The sequence below is a fragment of the Quercus lobata genome, chromosome 10 (genome assembly GCF_001633185.2).
Source record: "Quercus lobata isolate SW786 chromosome 10, ValleyOak3.0 Primary Assembly, whole genome shotgun sequence".
Classification (NCBI taxonomy): domain Eukaryota; kingdom Viridiplantae; phylum Streptophyta; class Magnoliopsida; order Fagales; family Fagaceae; genus Quercus; species Quercus lobata.
In genome coordinates this window covers 65,010,502-65,031,038 of record NC_044913.1, presented here as the reverse complement: position 1 = coordinate 65,031,038, position 20,537 = coordinate 65,010,502, and the positions used below count along the sequence as shown (strand labels likewise).

General features: G+C 35.5%; 1 protein-coding gene across 1 annotated transcript; it reads right to left on the bottom strand.

Moving 5' to 3' along the window:
- Positions 1-4,822: 4,822 nt before the first annotated feature.
- LOC115965413 (vacuolar protein sorting-associated protein 8 homolog) lies at positions 4,823-19,864 on the bottom strand (the record flags this gene model as incomplete). Its single annotated transcript, XM_031084629.1, is given in 17 exon segments — positions 4,823-5,413; positions 6,006-6,336; positions 8,381-8,490; positions 8,592-8,879; positions 10,623-10,929; positions 11,050-11,240; positions 11,349-12,007; positions 13,628-13,683; positions 15,159-15,301; positions 15,406-15,507; positions 15,598-15,662; positions 16,192-16,825; positions 16,955-17,112; positions 17,184-17,304; positions 17,426-17,665; positions 17,777-18,088; positions 18,836-19,864. Coding segments are annotated over 17 exon segments (5,160 nt in total), but the record flags the coding sequence as incomplete, so codon positions are not given.
- Positions 19,865-20,537: the final 673 nt, after the last annotated feature.

Sequence of the window (20,537 nt, the reverse complement as noted above, 5' to 3'; positions counted from 1 at the left end):
AATTTATACAAAATAAAATAGAGACAAGAACAGTTGAAATATAAGAAAGAGAAAAGAATGAAGGAAGTCTGATGATAAAGTAGAGAATAGTGTGGAGATAAAGATTCAAAGAGAGAGGGTAGAAGTTTGAGGAAGTGTAACTAGTAAGTGTGTACTAATAGGGGAGAAGAACATGTTTTTTTTCTTTCTTTTTTTTTTCTTTTTTGGTGTTTGATTAATATTTTTTTAAGGTGAACCATCTTCTTCTAAGTTTTATTGTAGTGTGCTATATTTTCCTAATATAAAATTATACTTAAAAAAATTTTAATTTATTATTCAAATTTCTCATCTCCTAAAAAAATAATTAGATTATCATGATAATCAAAAATCATCACAAAATTAAAATATTACCTTAACCAGCATTAAAATGAAACCAAAGGAATAAAAGGTCGACTTTGCAATAATTTATTACTCAAACAATTGGTAGGCATATTCAAATTCATAACTATGAAAAATGCGTTTTGATATAAACTCAAATTCCTATTTATAAGAAGAAGAAAAAAGTAAGTATTAACCCAAACCAAAATTCAACCAAAACTAAAAAAGAGAGAGAGAGAGAGAAGACTTTGTGATGGCAAATTAAAAAACACAAACCAAAACACACGTTAAAAAAAAAAAAAAGGTAATTACATTCCCCTCCCTTGAAATTTGGGAAAATGACACTCTCCACCCTAAAATTGAAGGGAATAAACACTTTTCCCCTTGACATCCCACTAACCAAACTTTGTTAAATTAATATTAAAAATAGTATTTGAAGAAAGCACACACAATACTCTCTTATATAGAATAGAAACAATGAGTTCCTATTAGCTCAACTGATAAAGTCTTTAATACAACTATCAAACTTTATCAAGGGTACAATCTCAACCTACACTAAAAACTTATTAGTGTCTATCATCAGGAGTGTACGCGCTGTAGGTTGAAACTCCATTTAAAAATAATAAAAAAATTAAAAAAAAAATAGAATAGAAAATAAACTATTAGTTTTTGGTAATGAAGGTTTCTTGAATCCACAATGTAATAATTTTCTGAAATCCACCAAAGAAAGAAAGAAATAGACAAAATCTGAATTTTATTAATATTAAAACAGAATTACCTTTGCTACAATGTGTTACCTAGAGCAATTAGAAAGACTAGAGCAACTAGGAAAGCGTGTCAAACCCTAATTTGACTGAACAACATTAAAGGTGACTCTTATCCTAAAAATCTAAAAATTACATATTTGGTTTGGTCTGCTTAATTTCCATTTCTTGTTTTATCCGCTTATCTGATCCAATGAGAGTAAAAAATGATGAAAATAATGAGTAATCTCCATAACCCCTTACACATTTTCTTTTACAGCTTTGATTCCACCACCATCAGGACACTTTAGCCTCCACCTTTTTGCATCTAATTTTTTTCTTTTTTCAATATATCTAGGTATACAAGTTTACAAAGGAACATGTCATTGTAATATAATAATCTATATCTATATATTACTAAAAGCTAAAGCGTAGCATTTAATACTGCTACTCTCACGTTACGCCATATCAGCTGCCACGTCATTCTTTTTTTTCTTCTCTTTTTTAAAATATAATTTGTCCTACAATTTTTAAATGGTTTTTACAATTTTCAACCCTATAAATGCAACCCATTACTTATTTATTTACTTCCACTATCACCCTATAATAAAACGTGAAATGCCCAACGAAGCCGGATCTGCCCCCCGATCTGCTTCCACTGTTGCCGCTCGATCTGCTGCCGTCGAGTCTTCCATTGTTGCCGCCGGATCTTGCATTGCTGTCGTTGGTTGGGGGTGGGAGGCAAAGGGTCAGTGGTGAAGGAGAGAGGGAGGGGCGAGGGAGAGAAGGAGGGCGAAAGCGAAAGGGAGGCCGAATCGGCTGATGGCTGAGGCGGCGGTGGTGGCGGCAGCGAGCTGAGAGTGAGTGAGGGAAAGAGAGAAATGGATGAGTGAGCTGAAAAAGGAAAATAGAATGAGGGAAAGAGAAAATGGGTGAGGGAAAGAGAGAAACGGTTATTAATAAATAATAAAAAAAAACAATAAAGAATATTATTTAATTAGAATAGATTTGTAAAATAGATTAACTGATGTCGGTGTTTTGAAAATGTGGTAGTGTAAAATAGAAAAAGTAGGTTTTCAATGTAAAATAAATGGAAATTTTTAGACGAACTGATGTGGTTGCTCTTAACACCTCATTTTGCAATATACCAAATATCAAACATTCTATTTTTTTACAACTTCATTTAAATATTCTTTCTTTAATATTTTTATTCTTTTTTTTTTTTCTCACTCTCCCTCTTTAAAGAAAATGGGCCCACCTGAATAAAAAAAAAAATATAAGTTTTATAATTTGTGAACAATACGGTCTCAAATTTGAGATTGCACTGTTCATCAATGCCAAATATTACGGCATTTAAAACACTTGATGAAAGTGGTTTTTTAGAGTTTGATGTGTCAAATGCCAAATATTTAGCATTTAACACACTTGATGGGAATGCTCTTAGCTCAATGCTAGAGCATTTGACTGCAAATCAAGAGGTCACCGGTTTGAACCCGATAGGGCCCTTATTGTTAGGTTTTTTGTTTTTTTTTTTTTTCCTGTTTTTTTAATTTTCTATATTATTTTCCATCTCTCCACCATTTTTATTTCTCTAATATAATTTTTTTTTTCGGTCTTCCACTTCCCACACGGTCGGTACTCGTTACCATTGCAATTGTTTTTTTCTTCAAGATGACTTTTTCCTTTTTATCATATCTTTTAGGGGTAATTGCACTTTACCCACCTGTGGTTTGGCCCATTTTAACAATGTTCACACGTGGTTTAAAAGTTATCACTTAACCTACCTAAGGTGGCCTCCGTTAGACCCCCGTTACCTACCTCTGCCATTTCCGTTAAAAAATCCCCTTTACTATATAAGCCAAAATTAAAACCCTAAAAAGGAAGAACGAGCTCTCTTCCTCTCTCTGCCTTAGAATCCTTAAAAATCCCCAAACCCATAATCCCTTTCTCTCTTCACTTAGATTGCCAAAGTGAAATCTGAACACTTGCAAGCAAGGAGCTATATTGAAGCTTGGGTTTTCCTCTCCTATAAATCTTCTCACCAACCAAACAATAGTAAATCCCTAATTTTATCAACCTGTGTTCACCACACCAAAAAAAAAAAAAAAAAAAATGATTGCAGGCAAAGAGAGAATTGCAAGCAAGCAAGTCTTAGGTCTTGGCGTCACAGCACGCAAATATCAGGGCCATGGAGCAAAGGTTCTTGATACTCGACCAAAAGATCGCGTCTCAGAATTTCAAGATATCGGCCCTCAAGTCCCAAATTGAAGGCCTTGATGCGAAATACTGTTCAAAGCCGCAAGATTTGAGGTGAGTAAATTTAATTTTAGCCCAGTCTCCTTCACACTCTCCATCAAAGTCACCAACACAAGCACATGCTCCTAAAGCTTCAGCGCCATTGCCTGGTACTCCACCTGCTGAAGCTCCTAGACTGGCTCAAAATGGTGCCATTTTGAACAGAGTTGGGTTCATTGCCATTTTGGATCTGGGTTCGCTGCTGGATTTGCTGAATCTGGGTTCTATGTTTTTTTGGGTTTAGGTGTTTTATTGTATTTATTCATTATTCATTCATTCACATCATGCGATGTTTTATCATGGTATTAACTATACCCATTAATATAATTCAGCCAAAAAAAAAGAAAAACCTATTAATATAATTTCTTCTTTATTCTTTTAATTCCACAATTGGTGTTAAATATTGTGAAATTTTTATTTTTGAAAGTCTAAGGAAACCAACTTTATGGGTTTGAATTGCGATTACACGGAAATCAATTGGTGCTTGAGCTTAATAAAATATAACACACAAAAGGATCAGGTTGCTTTATATATGAGGTTGCTTGCGAGTGTTCAAATTTCACTTGGCAATCTAAGTGAAGAGAGAAAGGGATTATGAGTTTGGGGATTTTTAGAGATTCTAAAGTAAAGAGAGGGAGAGAGCTCGTTATTCTTTTTAGGGTTCTATTTGGGTTCTAATTTTGGCTTATATAGTAAAGGAGATTTTCTAACGAAAAGGACAGAGATGGATAACGGGGATCTAACAGAGGCCACCTTAGGTAGGTTAAGTGATAACTTTTAAACCACGGGTGGGCACTGTTAAAATAGGCCAAACTACAGGTGGGTAAAGTGCAATTACCCCTATCTTTTAACTTCTATAATTTCTGATACATTTCAGCTTCCGTCTTTTCATATATATGTCCACATTCTGAAAGAAAGGCTGGTGAAAATATTCCTTCATTATTTGATTGCATTCTATTTCAATTTCTTTACAAGTGCCTCTTCATGGTTCATGTACAATTTTACTCTTAAGATATAAACAGATACAACAACCAGCAACAACCAAGCCCCCCAAAATTAATATAAACAAATCAATTATGAAAATATACAAAAACGAAAAAAGAAGAAGAATAAAGTAACTCAAAATCTCAGCCGAAATGGTCTTCATCATCTCCAGTATGTTCTATACATGATACTCCATTACCGCTTGCTGGTCTTCTCCTTGCCTATAGCAGAGTTTCCCATATGTTAGAATTGGAAAGTATCACAAAATTTTAGTAACCCTAGAATTGAATTTATAACACAACTCACCAAATATACTTGATTTTAAAGGGAACCGAAGAGATGATCCTTTTACTCTTAGCTCCCTTAATTGCTTGCTTTTACTTTGTTTCTCTATTTTCGCAAGGCCATTGCTACTTTCTCCTGTAAAAATATCTGTTCCTTTCTTTACCCTTTCATGATAAACAGCTGGCGGTGCAAGCCTCAACTGAGGCATGTGTTCTATTTGAACTAATCTCTGGTCCTCTTGCAAATTAGTCAAGATCTCAATTCACATTTAATTAATTTTCAATGTTTGTGAAGTCCAGGAAATGGAAAAGATAATGACAATTACAAGTCGATGCTTACCTGTGAAATTTGCTAATCCCATAGAAATTCTCTAATGCATCACTTTCATGGGGGTGTAGAATACTAGTTCCATGTGATTGTTGTGGCCTGGACAAAAATTTACTTACTAAACCATTTTCTGCAAGAATCGATTTATTTCTTGCTTTGTGAGATTTCTTCTTTGGCATACAAACTGGGCATCCAGATGAGGCACCTCTACTTGATGCCTCATTTTCCGGAACTTCACATTGAAGATGTGTTGCATGACCACAATTAAAAACACAAATGCTAAAGCTAGAAGAATTCTTCGAGAAAAGGCAATTACATATACAACATATAGGACTCCGGGGTGCATACGCATGAGAGGCCCCCTTCTTAAGTAAGCTCATGGTATAGAATGTATCATCTTCTATTACGGATTTGGCAGTGTCCTAAAACAACAAATTAAATAATTATAATCAATAGAAAACTTTATACTCTGCAATATTTTATAATTACAGTGGAGTGAGTCAGCCTTATATCTAACTTTAAAAAGAAAGTCATTTATCCACTAGAATGTCAACAATTAATATGCACATGCAATCGGAAATTACAATCAAACTAAAATATCACTATAAGTGTGCTTGAGCATTGTACAAGAGTAGCTTGTATCTAAAACCAGATGCCTTGATGCAAGTTTGCTGCTCACTTCAGTGCAGCAGAAATACTAAATGCAACGTGCCATGCAACCGTTTGCAACAATTATATAAGCAACTTTCAAATTCTTTGCATTAGCTATGAGAAGACATTAATATCCCAAAGATGGGAGAAGAGTTCATTCATGATCCTAAACAAAGGTCCTAGAATCGCACTAAAGAACTCAAATTCACGAGAAGAAGCTTTATGACCTAATCATGCATGTTGGCATAGTTAAATCTCAACAAAGATGCAAAAATAATTTCCATTATATAAACTAATGCAACAAGTATACACAAGGCTGACCACATGACTAAAGCAAATGATGAGTTTAAAAAGTATATCTACCAGAATTCGCCTTTCAAAGCCATATATTCCGAGCATGCCCAGTATGGTAAGTTTAAAATCACCAAATTCCTGGCTGCCATTATCAGAGAGGAGTTTTGAAATGATGGTTGGAAGGCGAACATATCCTATCATTCCCTCAACAATCTCTTTGATGAACTGAGAGAACAATTTCCTCAAGATATGAGCCCCTCTGTGCGATTTTGATATTCTCCAATTAACTATGCATGCTTCATCTTCATGTGAGACTGATGATTCGGTCAGCAGTGGAACATGATTTTCTCCTCTAGATACCATTTCATCACCATATGAATCCATCAAAGGTTCACAAAACCTGAAATGAATTTTTGAGAAGAATTAGCACTATTTATTATTTTTCCTGCATATATATATATATATATATATATTTATCTTAATTCTTAACAATATAATAACTTCCTCCTAAGAGAAGTTGCTTATTTAGCAACTTTATAAAGAGCAGAACAGTTGTTAACATGCAAATAAAGCAAGTGAAACTAAGCATATGGAAATATATTCTTAGTATCTTTCAAGGTCATGTAAAAGCCAAACAAACCATACATGATGACAACCTGAGCCTTAATTACATATTCAAGTCTTTCCTAGTTATATCCATCCTTGTTGATTTTCTAGAAGCTACTATCTCATTCAATCTTCACTCTGACCTGACAAAAATTAAAAATAAGAGAGAGAGAGAGAGAGAGAGAGAGAGAACCCTACTCCACTACCTTATTTTTAATCTTTTAGAGGCTACCTTATCCTGGAGCAACTGCAGTTCACCATTTCAAAACCTTTTGTTTTACTAAGAAGAAACTCTTTAATGTAGGAGCAAACCAGAAGTTATTTCGATATTTTATTTTAGATTTTCAATGGATAATTTCATATTGTAACATAGTTATTTGATTGGTATTGGATTAGTATTTGAGATTGTTTAGAATTATCGGATTAGTATTTGAGATTGTTTAGGACTATCGGATTAGCATTTGAGGTTGTTTAGGAGAGTTTATCCTTATCATTGTGATTCCTGGAAGCTGCATTTAAAGCTCCAGTTGATTTCTTTTGTATTTTCAGACTATGATTATTATTATTCAGATTATTTGCAAAATTGCATTGCATTTGTTTGGTGGTGAATCCAAACACCTTAGGTGGGAAGCCTAAGGTTCTACTATAGGACTAATCTAGGTGGGAAGCCTAGGTTGTCCTGCATCACTCTTTTATATCAACTTGTTGTTTTGTATTAGTGTAAGGGTATTTTTGTAATCATACTATTTCTCTAATAAATATATGCTAAGGTGAGGAACATATTAATGTAACCCTAATCTCTCATATTTTACAACTCAACTATTATTAAGTTAGAAATACAGTACATCTTGAACCCACACCTTATCCTCCATTCCATTTTTATGGGGGGAGGGGGAGGATGTTCCAATTGAGCTAAAGTTCATTGCTACCATTTCACATGCAATGCAAATAAATCATATAAGCTCACATATCTTAGACTGCATTAACTACTCATAAGAAAATATTGGTAAACATATTGGAATTGTACAAAAATTATTTAATATTACTACCAAAGTATATGGATATCAGTCATTTGATAGTTTTCAAGTTCACTTGGTAAAAAAAATTTATATAGTTTCCAGATTCTTGGAAGAATCAAAATTGGTGACTGAAACTTGCTAATGTTTCATACCAATCACATGAAACCCCACCCCCACCACAAGACACACACACTAGCATAAATATGACATAAAACATATAATGATCAAAGAGAAACACCAGGTGCTTAGGCGTTAAGAGGAGCAATTAAATCCAGGAAACAAGATTGAGGAACAGAAGCTTAGTATGAGTTTGTGCCACAATTAAACAAAAAGAATAGAGAGCATAACATTTTTTTTTTTTTTTTATAAGTACAGAACATAACAGTTCGTAGAACTTTATGTTCCTCAAAACAACATAATCATAGAAATAAATGTAATTTCTTCTAAATCTTTTTTTCTTTTCTTCTCCTTTTTTTCAATGATAAGTCACACATGCACCCAATGGAAGCGCCAGCTGAGCTATAGCTCATTGGCATTCTCAATTTTTTGTTTCTTAAAAGAAATAAATGCAGTGTCATAGAATATATGTACTTCTGATAAAGTACCAATATACCCCTCCTGTTTAATTGCAAGAATAGATCTACTCCATTATATAACAAACAAATGGATGTCTGTCATATAATCATGATAATCAATTAATCAGCATGAGGCAAACTGCTATAGTGATTATATACTGCTCTGACAATTTTGCAATGAAGAAAACTTACGGTAAATCTACCATAATAAAGAAAGCAAAAGAAAGATTGATGTTCAACTTACGAGTCAAGTAATCTGAACCAGAGCGTCTCTGACTCCTCAGGGTTCAAGCGAGGGGTGTTCCGCTGACATAATCCAATACAGGCATTCAATATATTGCGTATTTCATTCACCTGTAAGGGAAATATCAGAGGTAATATAAAGTTGTAAAACAATTGTACACACACACAAGAAGCTTAAACATATCATCTCATTAAAAGTCATATCGACAGACCTCCTTCATATTTAATACAGTCCTGAGATGCATTGTATCAGCAGCAGAACTCAAAGCCACATCAGAAACCACATTTCCAACAGCAGTATCAAGCTCAACAAATTTACCGTCAAGGCCTGAAAGTGTAAGTAAAAGAGCACTCCCCACATCACTAACCCTTTCTAACAAGAAGGCAGCAGCATCTATAATCCCATATTCCTGACACAGGCATTGACAGTGTTCCACACGATAGCTATCAAAGGTCTCAAGGAATTTGAGAACTGAACCAGGTTCATACTGACATAATAGCTGCAAAAGTGATATGCAAAACATTCAGTACCTTAGGTGCTATCACCAAATAGAGAAGTGCTACCAGGAAATCTGAGCAATAACTAAAACTAAAGTAGGCCATTAAGAGGCCATAACAACAACCACCCTTTATGGTGCAGAATCTGCATAGTCTAGAAATATGTATACAAGGAGTATGATATATGGCCCAATGATGAGCAGACTGATGAAACAAGATCTTTATTAGTTTATTGCCAACCCAAAATCATTGTCACATATAAAATGGGGGTGGGGGAAGACATTTAGAGTTGACAATAGCTATATAACAAGAAGTTCAAAGACCATAGGATAAGACTGAACAAACACATTCATTTGACATTGGGGGAAAGAAAACATTCAACCGCTTCATATTTCAATTTAGGCTAAATTACATCTTGGTCCCTCCAAGTTTGAGTTTGTTGTGAGTTTCGTCTCTACAGTGACACTATGAGCGATTTCATCCTAAAGTTTCAAACTGTTATCAATGTCGTAGTTCCAATTCCTTTAACCAAGTGCCATCAAATGTCATGAGCTGTATGTAACACCAAAACGTTGCCGTTAATGTTTTAGTGAAAATTCCATATAAAAATAATAATAATTTGTGAGAAAAACTATATAAAAATGCTATAAAAAAGAAGAAGAGAGAGGAAGTTCGAGGGGAAAAGAAAAGAGAAGGTAAATCCAAAAAACTCAGAATTTTAAGGAAAATAATACGGTAAATTTCCTAGGCGTCATGTTCTCTAACATCCTCGATTCCCTCAACTCCAGTCCCGGAACCTTCTTTGCAGTCAAGTTTTCCCTTCTCTTCGCCTAGATCACCTTTTCTTTGATTCTTCTTTCTGCCTCTCATTCAATTCCATCTCTCTCACCATCCTCACTGCCTTCTTCTACACCAAGACAAATTTCTTGATAGCTCTAGGCCTCGCTTCAGTTCAAGTGGATTCACATCTAGAACACTTCAATAGTCCTTGTGCTCCAATTCCTTTTGTTCACATAGGTGCCTTCAGCTGCTTCTATGCTTTTCACTTGGACCACCATCTTCTTGGTTGGTATGAACAATGCCTTGCCCTTTTCCCCTTTTTCCCTTTTTTGGGTGGGGAAGGGGGTAAGTTCTTAAAATTATTCATGGTAACTGCATATTCTGTTGCCTTTCCTCCATACCTTGAGTTTCATTCATTAAGATCAAGCAGGATGTGAAGTACCATGGCAGAGAGGTCCTGACAATAACTTTAATCCTTGGTTTGCTAGCAATTTGTTTTCTTACATTGTCTCTAACAGTATCTTTTTTCTTTTCAAGAATCTTTTTTTTTTTTTCGTTACAAAAAATTTCACCAAGATGACATATAGTTTGATGACACTTAGTGTGTGTTTGGCAAAAATTATATTTGCCAACTTATTTTACTATTCAGCTTATTTTTGCTACTATTCATAAGCCCCATTACACTTTTTGGTACTATTTCTAGGTCCTATTGTACTATTTCAGCTAACTTTTACCTTTATCTATAGTATTTTCGGCAAAAAGTTTTCAATTTCAGCAAAATAAGTGGATCTCAAACAGACCCTTAACTGAGTTAGACAGGGGGCTATACTGACAACAACCTAAAACTTTTCGGATGAAATTGCAAAAAGCAAAACTATAGGGACCAAAATGACAAGAAGTCTGAACTTAAAGGGAGTAAACCGAATTCTAGCTTGAATTATAAATATAGTTGTAAAAGTGCTCACCTCCAGATAAAGCTCAATCATATCATCAGTCACTTCAACCGGATCATTACGCATTAACTTGGGGAAATCAGAGATTTTTTCCAAGTAAGCCTCAAGTCCTTTTGACTGATCCTTCAACCTTATTCCATCAGAAGGATCCAAAAAATCATCTCATCTTAAAGAAGAAAAATTGAGAGTGCCAGATAACTGAACCTCAATGTCCGTTTTTATATAAAGGAATAGGCTTCTTGGATGAGAGCGGAGTTTAGACAGGATATGCAAACCTTCATTCTTGAAATGACCGATGAACAACAAGAATGTTCCCTCTCTGCAAAGGATAAACAAATGCATGAGATTGCAGAATAAATTAATTTCTGCGCAACAAAAGATCATATGTACCATTTAAACAAGATCCCCAGGTAACTTCAAAAAAAAAAAAAAGCATTACCTGCTTAAATCAACCAGCTCAGTCATACGAGAAATGACCGCTGATTGAAAAATAGCACGTTCATTATCACTCAGCTGTAATAATGTTTTGTTGATAAAGGAGAAAGCATGAATGGGTTCATCTACATCCTTCATGTAGCTATCCAAAGCAGCAAGATACTCCTGTCTGATAGTATGAATGAAGCCACAAACCTATAAAATTACAACAAAGTTAATATTACAGGTAAGAAAAACAGAGGATTTCTAGATTGCAGCAATATGCTTCCCAGGTAAACACATAAGAAATGTATTTAAATATACCTGGTAAAATTGTGCTTTCTCACATAGGCCTAATACAGAAGAAGCATTCCGGTCAATCTCAGGCACTACTTCTAGAAGGGCAAGCACCTGCTTCTCCCTTCTTGTTGAAGTTATGTGATGTGAGGAAACACTAGTTGGAAAATTATTTTGTGATGTCAAGTATTCTAAAATCTGACTCAGGACACTTCTTGAGACATTAGCACTTCCACATGCAACATAGTATGCTATAAACTCAAACATATGACCTATGTCTTTCTTAGAAGGCCATTCTTCAACCAATCCACTGACATCTTCACTATCTGACCTCTCTGTTTGGGAAATGTCCCTATTAAGAATACAAATAAGAGAGCTCACTGTATCTTGGACCAATATATTTTGACATCCATTGTCATTCTCTATTTTTGGCTCCGTATTTTTATCTGCTGAATCATGTGATGAAAGTTTGGGTTTTGGGATTTCATCTTCTACAAAAGCACATCTCAGAACATCTAAAGTAGCTTCAGTATCTAAGTGTAAGAGATGATACAGGTTCAGGTATGGTCCTCCAGATGATAAGCTTGAAACAGCTTTTGGGTTAGGGGCATCAGAATGTTCTAACAGAAATTGCAGAAGTTCTGTTCTAAGAGATGGCAAGCATGTAGGGGGCAGAGTTCCTTGTCCTGCAAAAGGGAAACTTTTGGCTTCACTGTTTCTAAATCAGTTCCATCCTGCATACATTGAAATGAAGCTGTACAAGTGATACAGCTTCAAAACATGTGGATTGTAAAAAGAAACAAGGTATTCTTGCTTTGATGCCTCACACTCATCTCATAGCATCTAAACACCATTTAAGAATTATGTATACTCCCATAAACACTAAAAGATGAAACCAAACAGGTTGCCATTCTTTATCAATAGTAAGTTGTATAAAATAAATTTACCAAATAGAGTCATAATACTGGTTTCAAGCTGTACAATGAATTGGCTTATTAGAAAAAGGCCTTGTTCTTCCAGAGTCAGTGACCGGTACAGATATATATATATATATATATATATATATTTTACTGAAAAAACAAATACAGATACTAATATCACCACTTAAAAACCGCACATTTGAAAAGATAACAGTAGCATGTTTAAAGAATGAATCCGAATTTGATAAGGATGTGGTGCAAAACCCATGGTTTTCACCATCCAATCAATGTGACATCAGATTTGTGCGATAACAAGCATAAGCCCCACTACACACAGTCCAAATCACATTAAAATCCTCAAATTAAAAATAAATAAATAAAAGCCTTTAGAATAGAGGAGTCGCTGACCACATCATAATTGTCACAAGACTGCAATCCAACTCACCCAATAAGGACCAATAACCATCACTGACCACCACTGACCACCACAACAGGACCCTCCACCATATCCATAACATGAAACAAACCCATTAATTCCGGCCACTGTGCACGGTGGCCAAATTACTTTTGCCCACCTAGAACCCCCTTGACTGTCACCCTGGAGAGATGGCTGAGGTTAACTAGAGAGAAAGGGGATTTGCAGCAAATGAGAGAAAAAGTGTGATTCTGAGGAGGGTATAGTGTGATTCTTGGGAACTTGGAATAATATGGGGTGTTGAAGAATGCAATGGGAGGAACAGTATGATTCTGATTCTGACAAGGCTTATGAGGATGAGAAAAATGGAGTTTACAGTGGTTGGGTTTGGAGCAGGGAGATGGCAATTGCAACAAATGCTTGCAGATTGTTATGGAATCATCAAAAGGTTTTTTCTATAGAACGAAATTCAGACAACACCAACAACACCAACATCGATCCAGCGACTTCTCAGTGTGTTCAGAGTCTTCAGATGACAGTAATTTTTTTTATCAGTTTGTTTGTTTTCTTAATAAATATTTGATTATATTAGCTTTTAATGGGTTGTTATCATATGTACTAGTCACTATGCTTTCATTTTAAAAATCTGACACTGTCAATATTTTATTGGAGGGTGTAAATAGGGTCTTTTACATCACATCCTTATTGAATTTAATCTCCTAAAGAATTACATAAGAACTGTAAGAAAGTAGTAACACAGCTAAACAAAAATATAACACTCTGAGAAATTAGTATGACATGTATACGTACAACATAAAATGGCCAAAACAAATGTTACAAGATAAACAGTCACATATATTTGGTTTTCTATAATTTAGTCAATTCAAGATTTATAGAGAAATTTTCACATACTTGCACAAAGGATCTTCAAACTGATCAATTGGAAAGTGCCACCAATAATAACTCCTTACCTGGAGGAAAAGCAAGACCTGAAAAACAGTATTTTAGATAAACAAGCATCCGGTACCTATAAGCAAGAACAAAAGGCAAAGCTTAACACTACAAAGTGTTAATAAAAAACCAACTATAAGAAGATAAAACATAAATAATGGTATAAAACAATATAATCCTGCTTGTAACACCTTTCGGTACGATTACCATAAGACTGCAAATAAGAAAAAGTGGTAAAGCAGTTCTCTCTCTCATTTTAATTTATTTTTAGGGGGCTAGGCCCCAGTGGGGGTTGTGGTGGGCAACCAATCTAAAGAAAATGAACATTTCAAGTGAGCCATCCAAGACATTTTCTAACTTTCTATCAATACCATATTGAATAAAGAAACCTCTTTTCAACTAAAGATATTCCATATAGTCAAATGCCTCAAGAAGTTTTATTCAATCAAAATTTTAAACCACCTTTCCCCAGAAATATTTCATACTATCTCTTTTTCTTCCCGGTAATTATTTACACTACCAACCAGTAGAGGAATAAGCCCTCCCTGTTTTCCAGCCCTATCTGATGGAAAATTATCTTATAAGACTTACCTGATACCTCTCACAACAAGTGAGACCCACACATGATGTGAAAGGGAGGTCTCATGAGATACCTTTTCCTATCTGTCACTTTTTGCTCATGGTTTAAAAAATCATAACCAAATGAATATGAAATTTTTTTTAATTGTAACATCTGAATTGCATATGCCCCCAAATGAATAAATCTTCACTAAGGCACAGTTGAGATACAAACAAGCCAGAAGTGTGCTTTTGATGCAATATTTAACAGTTTTTGTTTGCGGTTTAGAAAATAAAAACCGACTTAATAGGAACCTTAAATTTGATGAATAACACTTCACTAAGGCATAGCTAAGATACATGTATTTCCAATGAGAACAAAAATACTATCACAAAGTAGAATAAGAAAATTAATGTGAGGGAGAAAAGGGGAAAGGGAGAAGGAAGAAGCAAGCTTGCACATTGATTGAAATTTGACTCCAAGTCTCCAACTCCATGCCACATAGGCCCAGATGGAGCCTAATTCAAACCAGCTGATTGAAATCTTTTAAGATTAGGGTTATTTGCAGCCCCTATAAAATTACATTCTTAATATTACCTGCACATTGATTACAGTTCCTTAAAAGTAGAAAATGTTTCCCATAAATATTCTTCTAAATAAGTGTGCGTTTGGCTTTTAATTAAAAAACTAGCAAATTTTACTATTCAGCTTATTTTTGCAACTATTCATGGGTCCCACTGCACTTTTGATACTATTCATGGGTCCAATTATACTATTTTAACTAACTTTTACCTTTATTTACAACACTTTAAACAAAAAGTTTTCAGTTTCAACAAAATAAGTAGATCCCAAACAGACCCTAAATCCAATCAATTTATAAATATTGACATGACAACATTCATAGAAGAGAAGCAAACTAGAATGAGAAAACATGATATTAAAAAATCTTCCATATTCAATGAATAAGAATACAAGGAACACATTATACATACCCAAGGGCAGCAGCACTCTCCTTTTGACTATTTCGCAAGACCACCAACAGCTCCTCTAAAGGAGCCCTAAAATCATCCAATCCTTTATTGAAGAGATACACTAGAGCACCATATAATCCATCCTCTCTACATAACCTAACAACCTACAAGGAAAAATAATAATCATTATCCAATCAAGTCAATAAATCATAACAAATAAATTTACTCCAACAACAAAAATGATTAACAAAGGTTTTGAAGGTAAGACCTGATTGAAATCCAAAGAAGAGATATCCATGTGAAGGATGCATTGTTCAACTCGTTGTAACCATCCTTTGCTGCTGTAATGTTCTATAAGTGCTTGCATAATCTAACAAAATAAAACGAAAAAAGAAAAAGAAATATCAGAATTTATGATTAAGCTGCCAATAAGACTAAGCACTGGGACATCAAGCTATACCTCAGGAGGCAGTGATCCAAGCATGTCCTTCAATATATATGGTTCCAAAAGCTCCAAAAATGTGTCTGAAAAATGTAATGAAACAAAAGGTAAATCACCGAAAGAGTAATGTATAAGGACTGCTAATATTGACAAATTATTGCAAGTGAAGGGCTGCTATATATGTATATATATATATATATATATATATATATATATAGAATACACACACTTCACAGGCAATTAGACCACAGCAGACACTAACTCAACCTAATTTTGTACTAGCAAAGTGTCAACACAGAATACATCACTCTCAAGGTGCTAGGAGAGCTGAATGATACTTGCACCCTTCCTAGTAACAAACCCAATCTTAAAAGGCGAAGGTAAAATAGAATATAGCATTAGAAAAACTTCATCACAAGGAAAGCTCTCTAAGCAAACAGTCTGACCTTCAAAGTTTGTTAAACTTTCTAGCCTCATGTTATGTAGTTAGGGCTATCACAAATTGAGTTACCAAGTTTCACTTAAAAAATGAACTTCAACCTGGACATCAAAGATCAAACTGCGTAGTAATTGAAGCATTCAACACAAGAAGACTCAGAGAAGTAATGATACCTCTCTGTCGTACCGCCACAAACTTGGAGAAAATTTCATCAAAAAGGATGTCAGTCCTCTTGATATGAACACAGACTTCCACAGCAACTCCACCAACACGAGTGTATTGCTCTTTTATTTCAGAGTGCACAGAACTGCTTCTACTATTTGGGTTGTCCAGTGGTTCCATTTTCTCAACTTGATTGCAAAATGCCACCGAAATATAAGAAAATACTTCATCTACATATGACAAAAGCAACTCCACAAGGCAGGGCATTATGGCCTCCTGTACAGCATCCAAGGTTCCAGGGAGGTCAATAACACCATGCACCTGGCCATCATAAAGTGTCATTGACATGTTCAGTGCACCCATCCAGTCACCCGCTTTCCGCAGAACCTGAATCTGTTCCTTCCATGGGAGAAGGCGAGAAACAGCAAGATGCATAGGTCCAAGGATGTATACTGAAGCTCCTCTTACAGCTATGCAATTGTGAAAAGCTTTCTCAGGATTTCCATAGATATTAATGAAGTGGGTATGGTACGCAACAAGATCATCTCCACCATAACCATCCAGAGAAAAACTTGTTTGGTGAATCACAGTTCCATCCTTAGCAAACAGACAGAGTTGTCCAGTTGATGTAAGAACAACCAGTATCTGGTCAAGTACAAAAATTTCATTACATGCAAAGCATTTACAATTATTTACTAGGCAACGCTGCCTAAATAACATTATTTAAATACAACAAAAGACAAATCAACAATATATGAATAACTAAATACGTACCTGATCATCCAACCAAGCCACACCTATAGCTGCACTGTCAAGAGACCATTTCCCATATACTTGTAGCTCTGATTTGATTAACTTTGCAATCTGAACTTTTCGGTCCCAAGCAATTGCGAGCAAGTAGACTCTCTCTGAAGCTTCTACAGGAACGTTTTCTGTAACAAATTCATATCTTAGAAAGATGAAATATCTCAACAGAAATGCCCAAAATTCACTCAACGCATACCACTAGGCAAACTGCGTGATTGTGTCATGCATTTCCACGCAGTATAAGGCATAGAACCCTCTTGAACCCCATCTGGCTTAGAAAGCTGCGAATAGACTTCCAAAGTAGGAGTAAGCCTTACTTGTTACATGCAAATGTGGCTTTAACACATTTTGAACAAGATATAACCACTAAGAAGAACAACATCAATTCACAAGACAAAAGGTTCATGGAATTTGTGCAATCATTTGAGGGCTTCATACCACCAGAGCAGCTTGATGGGTGACAAATATGACCACACCTTCTTCAGCTAAAGAAGAGCCTTCATTAAAGAGTTTCCAGCCAGCATCTCCACCTACTACACCTCCCATCATACTACCAAGACTGCTGGATGAAGCTGCATTGTTTCCCTGAGAGGACAGGGAAGCACCTCCAGAGAATTCATCAAAAAGGACAGGTGAAGCTGATAGCACAATTCCCGTTTTTTGTCCATCAAGAAGACACTATTTCAAGTAACAATATGATCATTAGTTTGGAGATGATGTCAACTCACAAGCATATTATACATAGTGCCACAATCATAAATCACATATTGATGCATACTAATGTTTTACCTGGGTTTTGATGGAGAACCTATTGAGCAAGGGAACAACTGAGAAAGCATGCAACAGAACGAGACCCTTACTATCACCAGTAACTGCTTTAAATTGACGAGTAACCTGAGAATCCTGCCCCAGAAATAAAGTATGTACTACTGGTGCTGTATGCTCTCCAGTAATAACTTTTGCTGATGATGATCTCTGTACATCCCAAACAGTAATAAGACCATCACCATAACCAGCTAAGAGCAGGTCCCCTTGCTGATTAGAGCACATGGAAGTTACAGGGGCATGAGACCTATCCCCTTGCAGACCGAGCATCGACATCTGGAACATAAACAGCATGGTTTATTGAGTAAAGTTATTTCTGTCGTAACTACAATGTGGCTCATAGCAAAAGCAAATGTACTTAGAAGCTTCACAATTTAATTAAACATCCAGATGTTTGCATACTGAAATTACCATAAAAATCCAAATTCCTCACTTAACATGTTCGATTTCTGTAACAGAAGAAATTTAGATATTACCAATCAATGGTATCTTAATGGATAACCATATACTAAGGGCATATCTGAATAAGAACTTTGTTGAGGAAGTACCAACACACTCATGCTAAGTATGCACATTATATTTATGTATATAAGTCATCCTTACAGAATATACTCATACTAAGTACGCACACCAAAGGTTTTTCTTTTTTAATTTTTAAAGCTGATACATTGTGTTTCTTTTCAATAATATCAAGTTATTTGTGTATGGAAGTCATCCTGTACAAAATCAAGTATGTACTGCTGTTTTGTGTGAAATTCATTGGGGCATTTTAGAGATTGAAATAAGCAATTAAGTTGATACTTAAGCAATTCTGCAAAGATGACACCAGGAATTGACTATTATTTTAAAGGGCACATGCACAACATTCTCCCTTGATTCTAATTACACCCAAAATATATTTCCTGGAATCTATTCAAGTTTCAACCAAAAGATGAACAAATAACATATAGAAACATAGAATCCTGAAGGAACATGAAAGGCTAACAAGAAAGAGCAATATAAGCAGATTAATGCAAAAGTAACCTTTGGATCCATGTGGTCAGCATTATAACCGGAATATTTACTGGGCACAACAAGAATGACCCCTTTTGACATTCCAATTGCAATATAATTAGTATGAACAGCCAAAGCTTGAGGGGAACCATGATCTCTCCTGAATGCCTGAGAAGAAATGGTCCTTGTAATAGCATTATCCGCATCAAGATCAAAGTATCCTAATGTGGTTGATCCTCTCCGTACGCCCTCAAGCCTCATTGGCTGAGCAGCTGCACCCTCTTCCCAATGCAAACCAGTAGAAGCATGCTTCTTCTCAAGCTCCTCAGCTAACTCCAATGGCTTCATAGAAGCAGCCCGGGATTTCTTCTCCGCTCTCTTACTAATCCTCCTGCTCCCCAATTGCCCAATTCTCTCTTCAGTAATATCACTCAATGAAGTTGCGTCATCATCATCGCCACCACCCACCTCAGTATCTTTCAAAACATTCACTTGTTGCTGTGTTTCCAATGCCCCAATTGTCGATTCCTCCTCTACCTTCTCTTCCAAATGATCAACCTTGTCTTCTTCTGAGTTCAAAATTTCAGAGCTCCTGTCAAGCACAGAAGCATTCTCATCTACATTTACATTGTTTTCGTCCTCCTCCTCAACACTTATGGACGAAGAACCAATCCGCGGCTCAATGATATCAAAATTAGGAACTGAATCAGCACTTGTTTGCAGCAATTCTTCATGATTACTACTAACCTTTAATCCATCTACTTGAACCACATTTTGGGCTTCGCTTTCGACCTCCATAGCACCCGAGACCGAAACCGCATCGGAATCTTCAAGAACCTTCTGGAACTGGGAGGCAGCCCTCCTCGACTTGATCGCGGCGGCGTGCGGGGTCGGGAGAGCCCTGGAGGCTGCGGCTGCCGCCGCAAGCGCTGCCCCCGGCTTCGCATTCGATCTCACACGGCGGAAAAGCGACGGTAACGGCTTCGAGGAACCGGGACGGGAGTGGAGCGATGGGAGGAATCGGAGGCGTTGAGGATTTCGTCGATTGTACGGCGAGGGATGGAGAGAGAGAGAGAGAGAGACCCAAAAAAATTGAGAGAATATTATAGATGACGTGGGTGGTTTTTAACCGTCATTTGCCACGTATCACTTCCCTAGATAAAAACACGAGGAAACAAGAGGATTCCAAAACAGGAGGGAAGCCGGATCCTACAAGATTTAATATCAAACCTATATGATAGTTTTATAAACATATAACATTATATATTTAAATTGAGTATCATGCTCACAATTTTATTCACGAATACATTATTATATTTGTGCTTGAATCCTTTAATTGTTGAATCTAAAATTGGACTTAATCTTAACTCGTTGGCTAAATAAATGAATACAAAACAAGTTTTTTTCCTAAACCAAATAAGGTAGATTTAACTCATTAAAATTGTTCGTACAAACTTGGCACATTTACAATCTTAGATATCAAGAAACAAATTGATTTTTTTTTTTTTTTTGGCAAACTAACCTAGCGAGTTAACTTTACTTACCCATTGAGACTGTGACTTAAAGTTAAAATTTTCATTCCTCCCAAAATAATCAGTTTTAACATTTGATCTAATGATTCACTATAAATATATTAAATTATTAACATATTTTACTTTAAGTGAAACTGTATTATCAAATATTTTATATAAAATAAAAAAATAAAAATAAAAACTATTCCAACTAAAGCTTA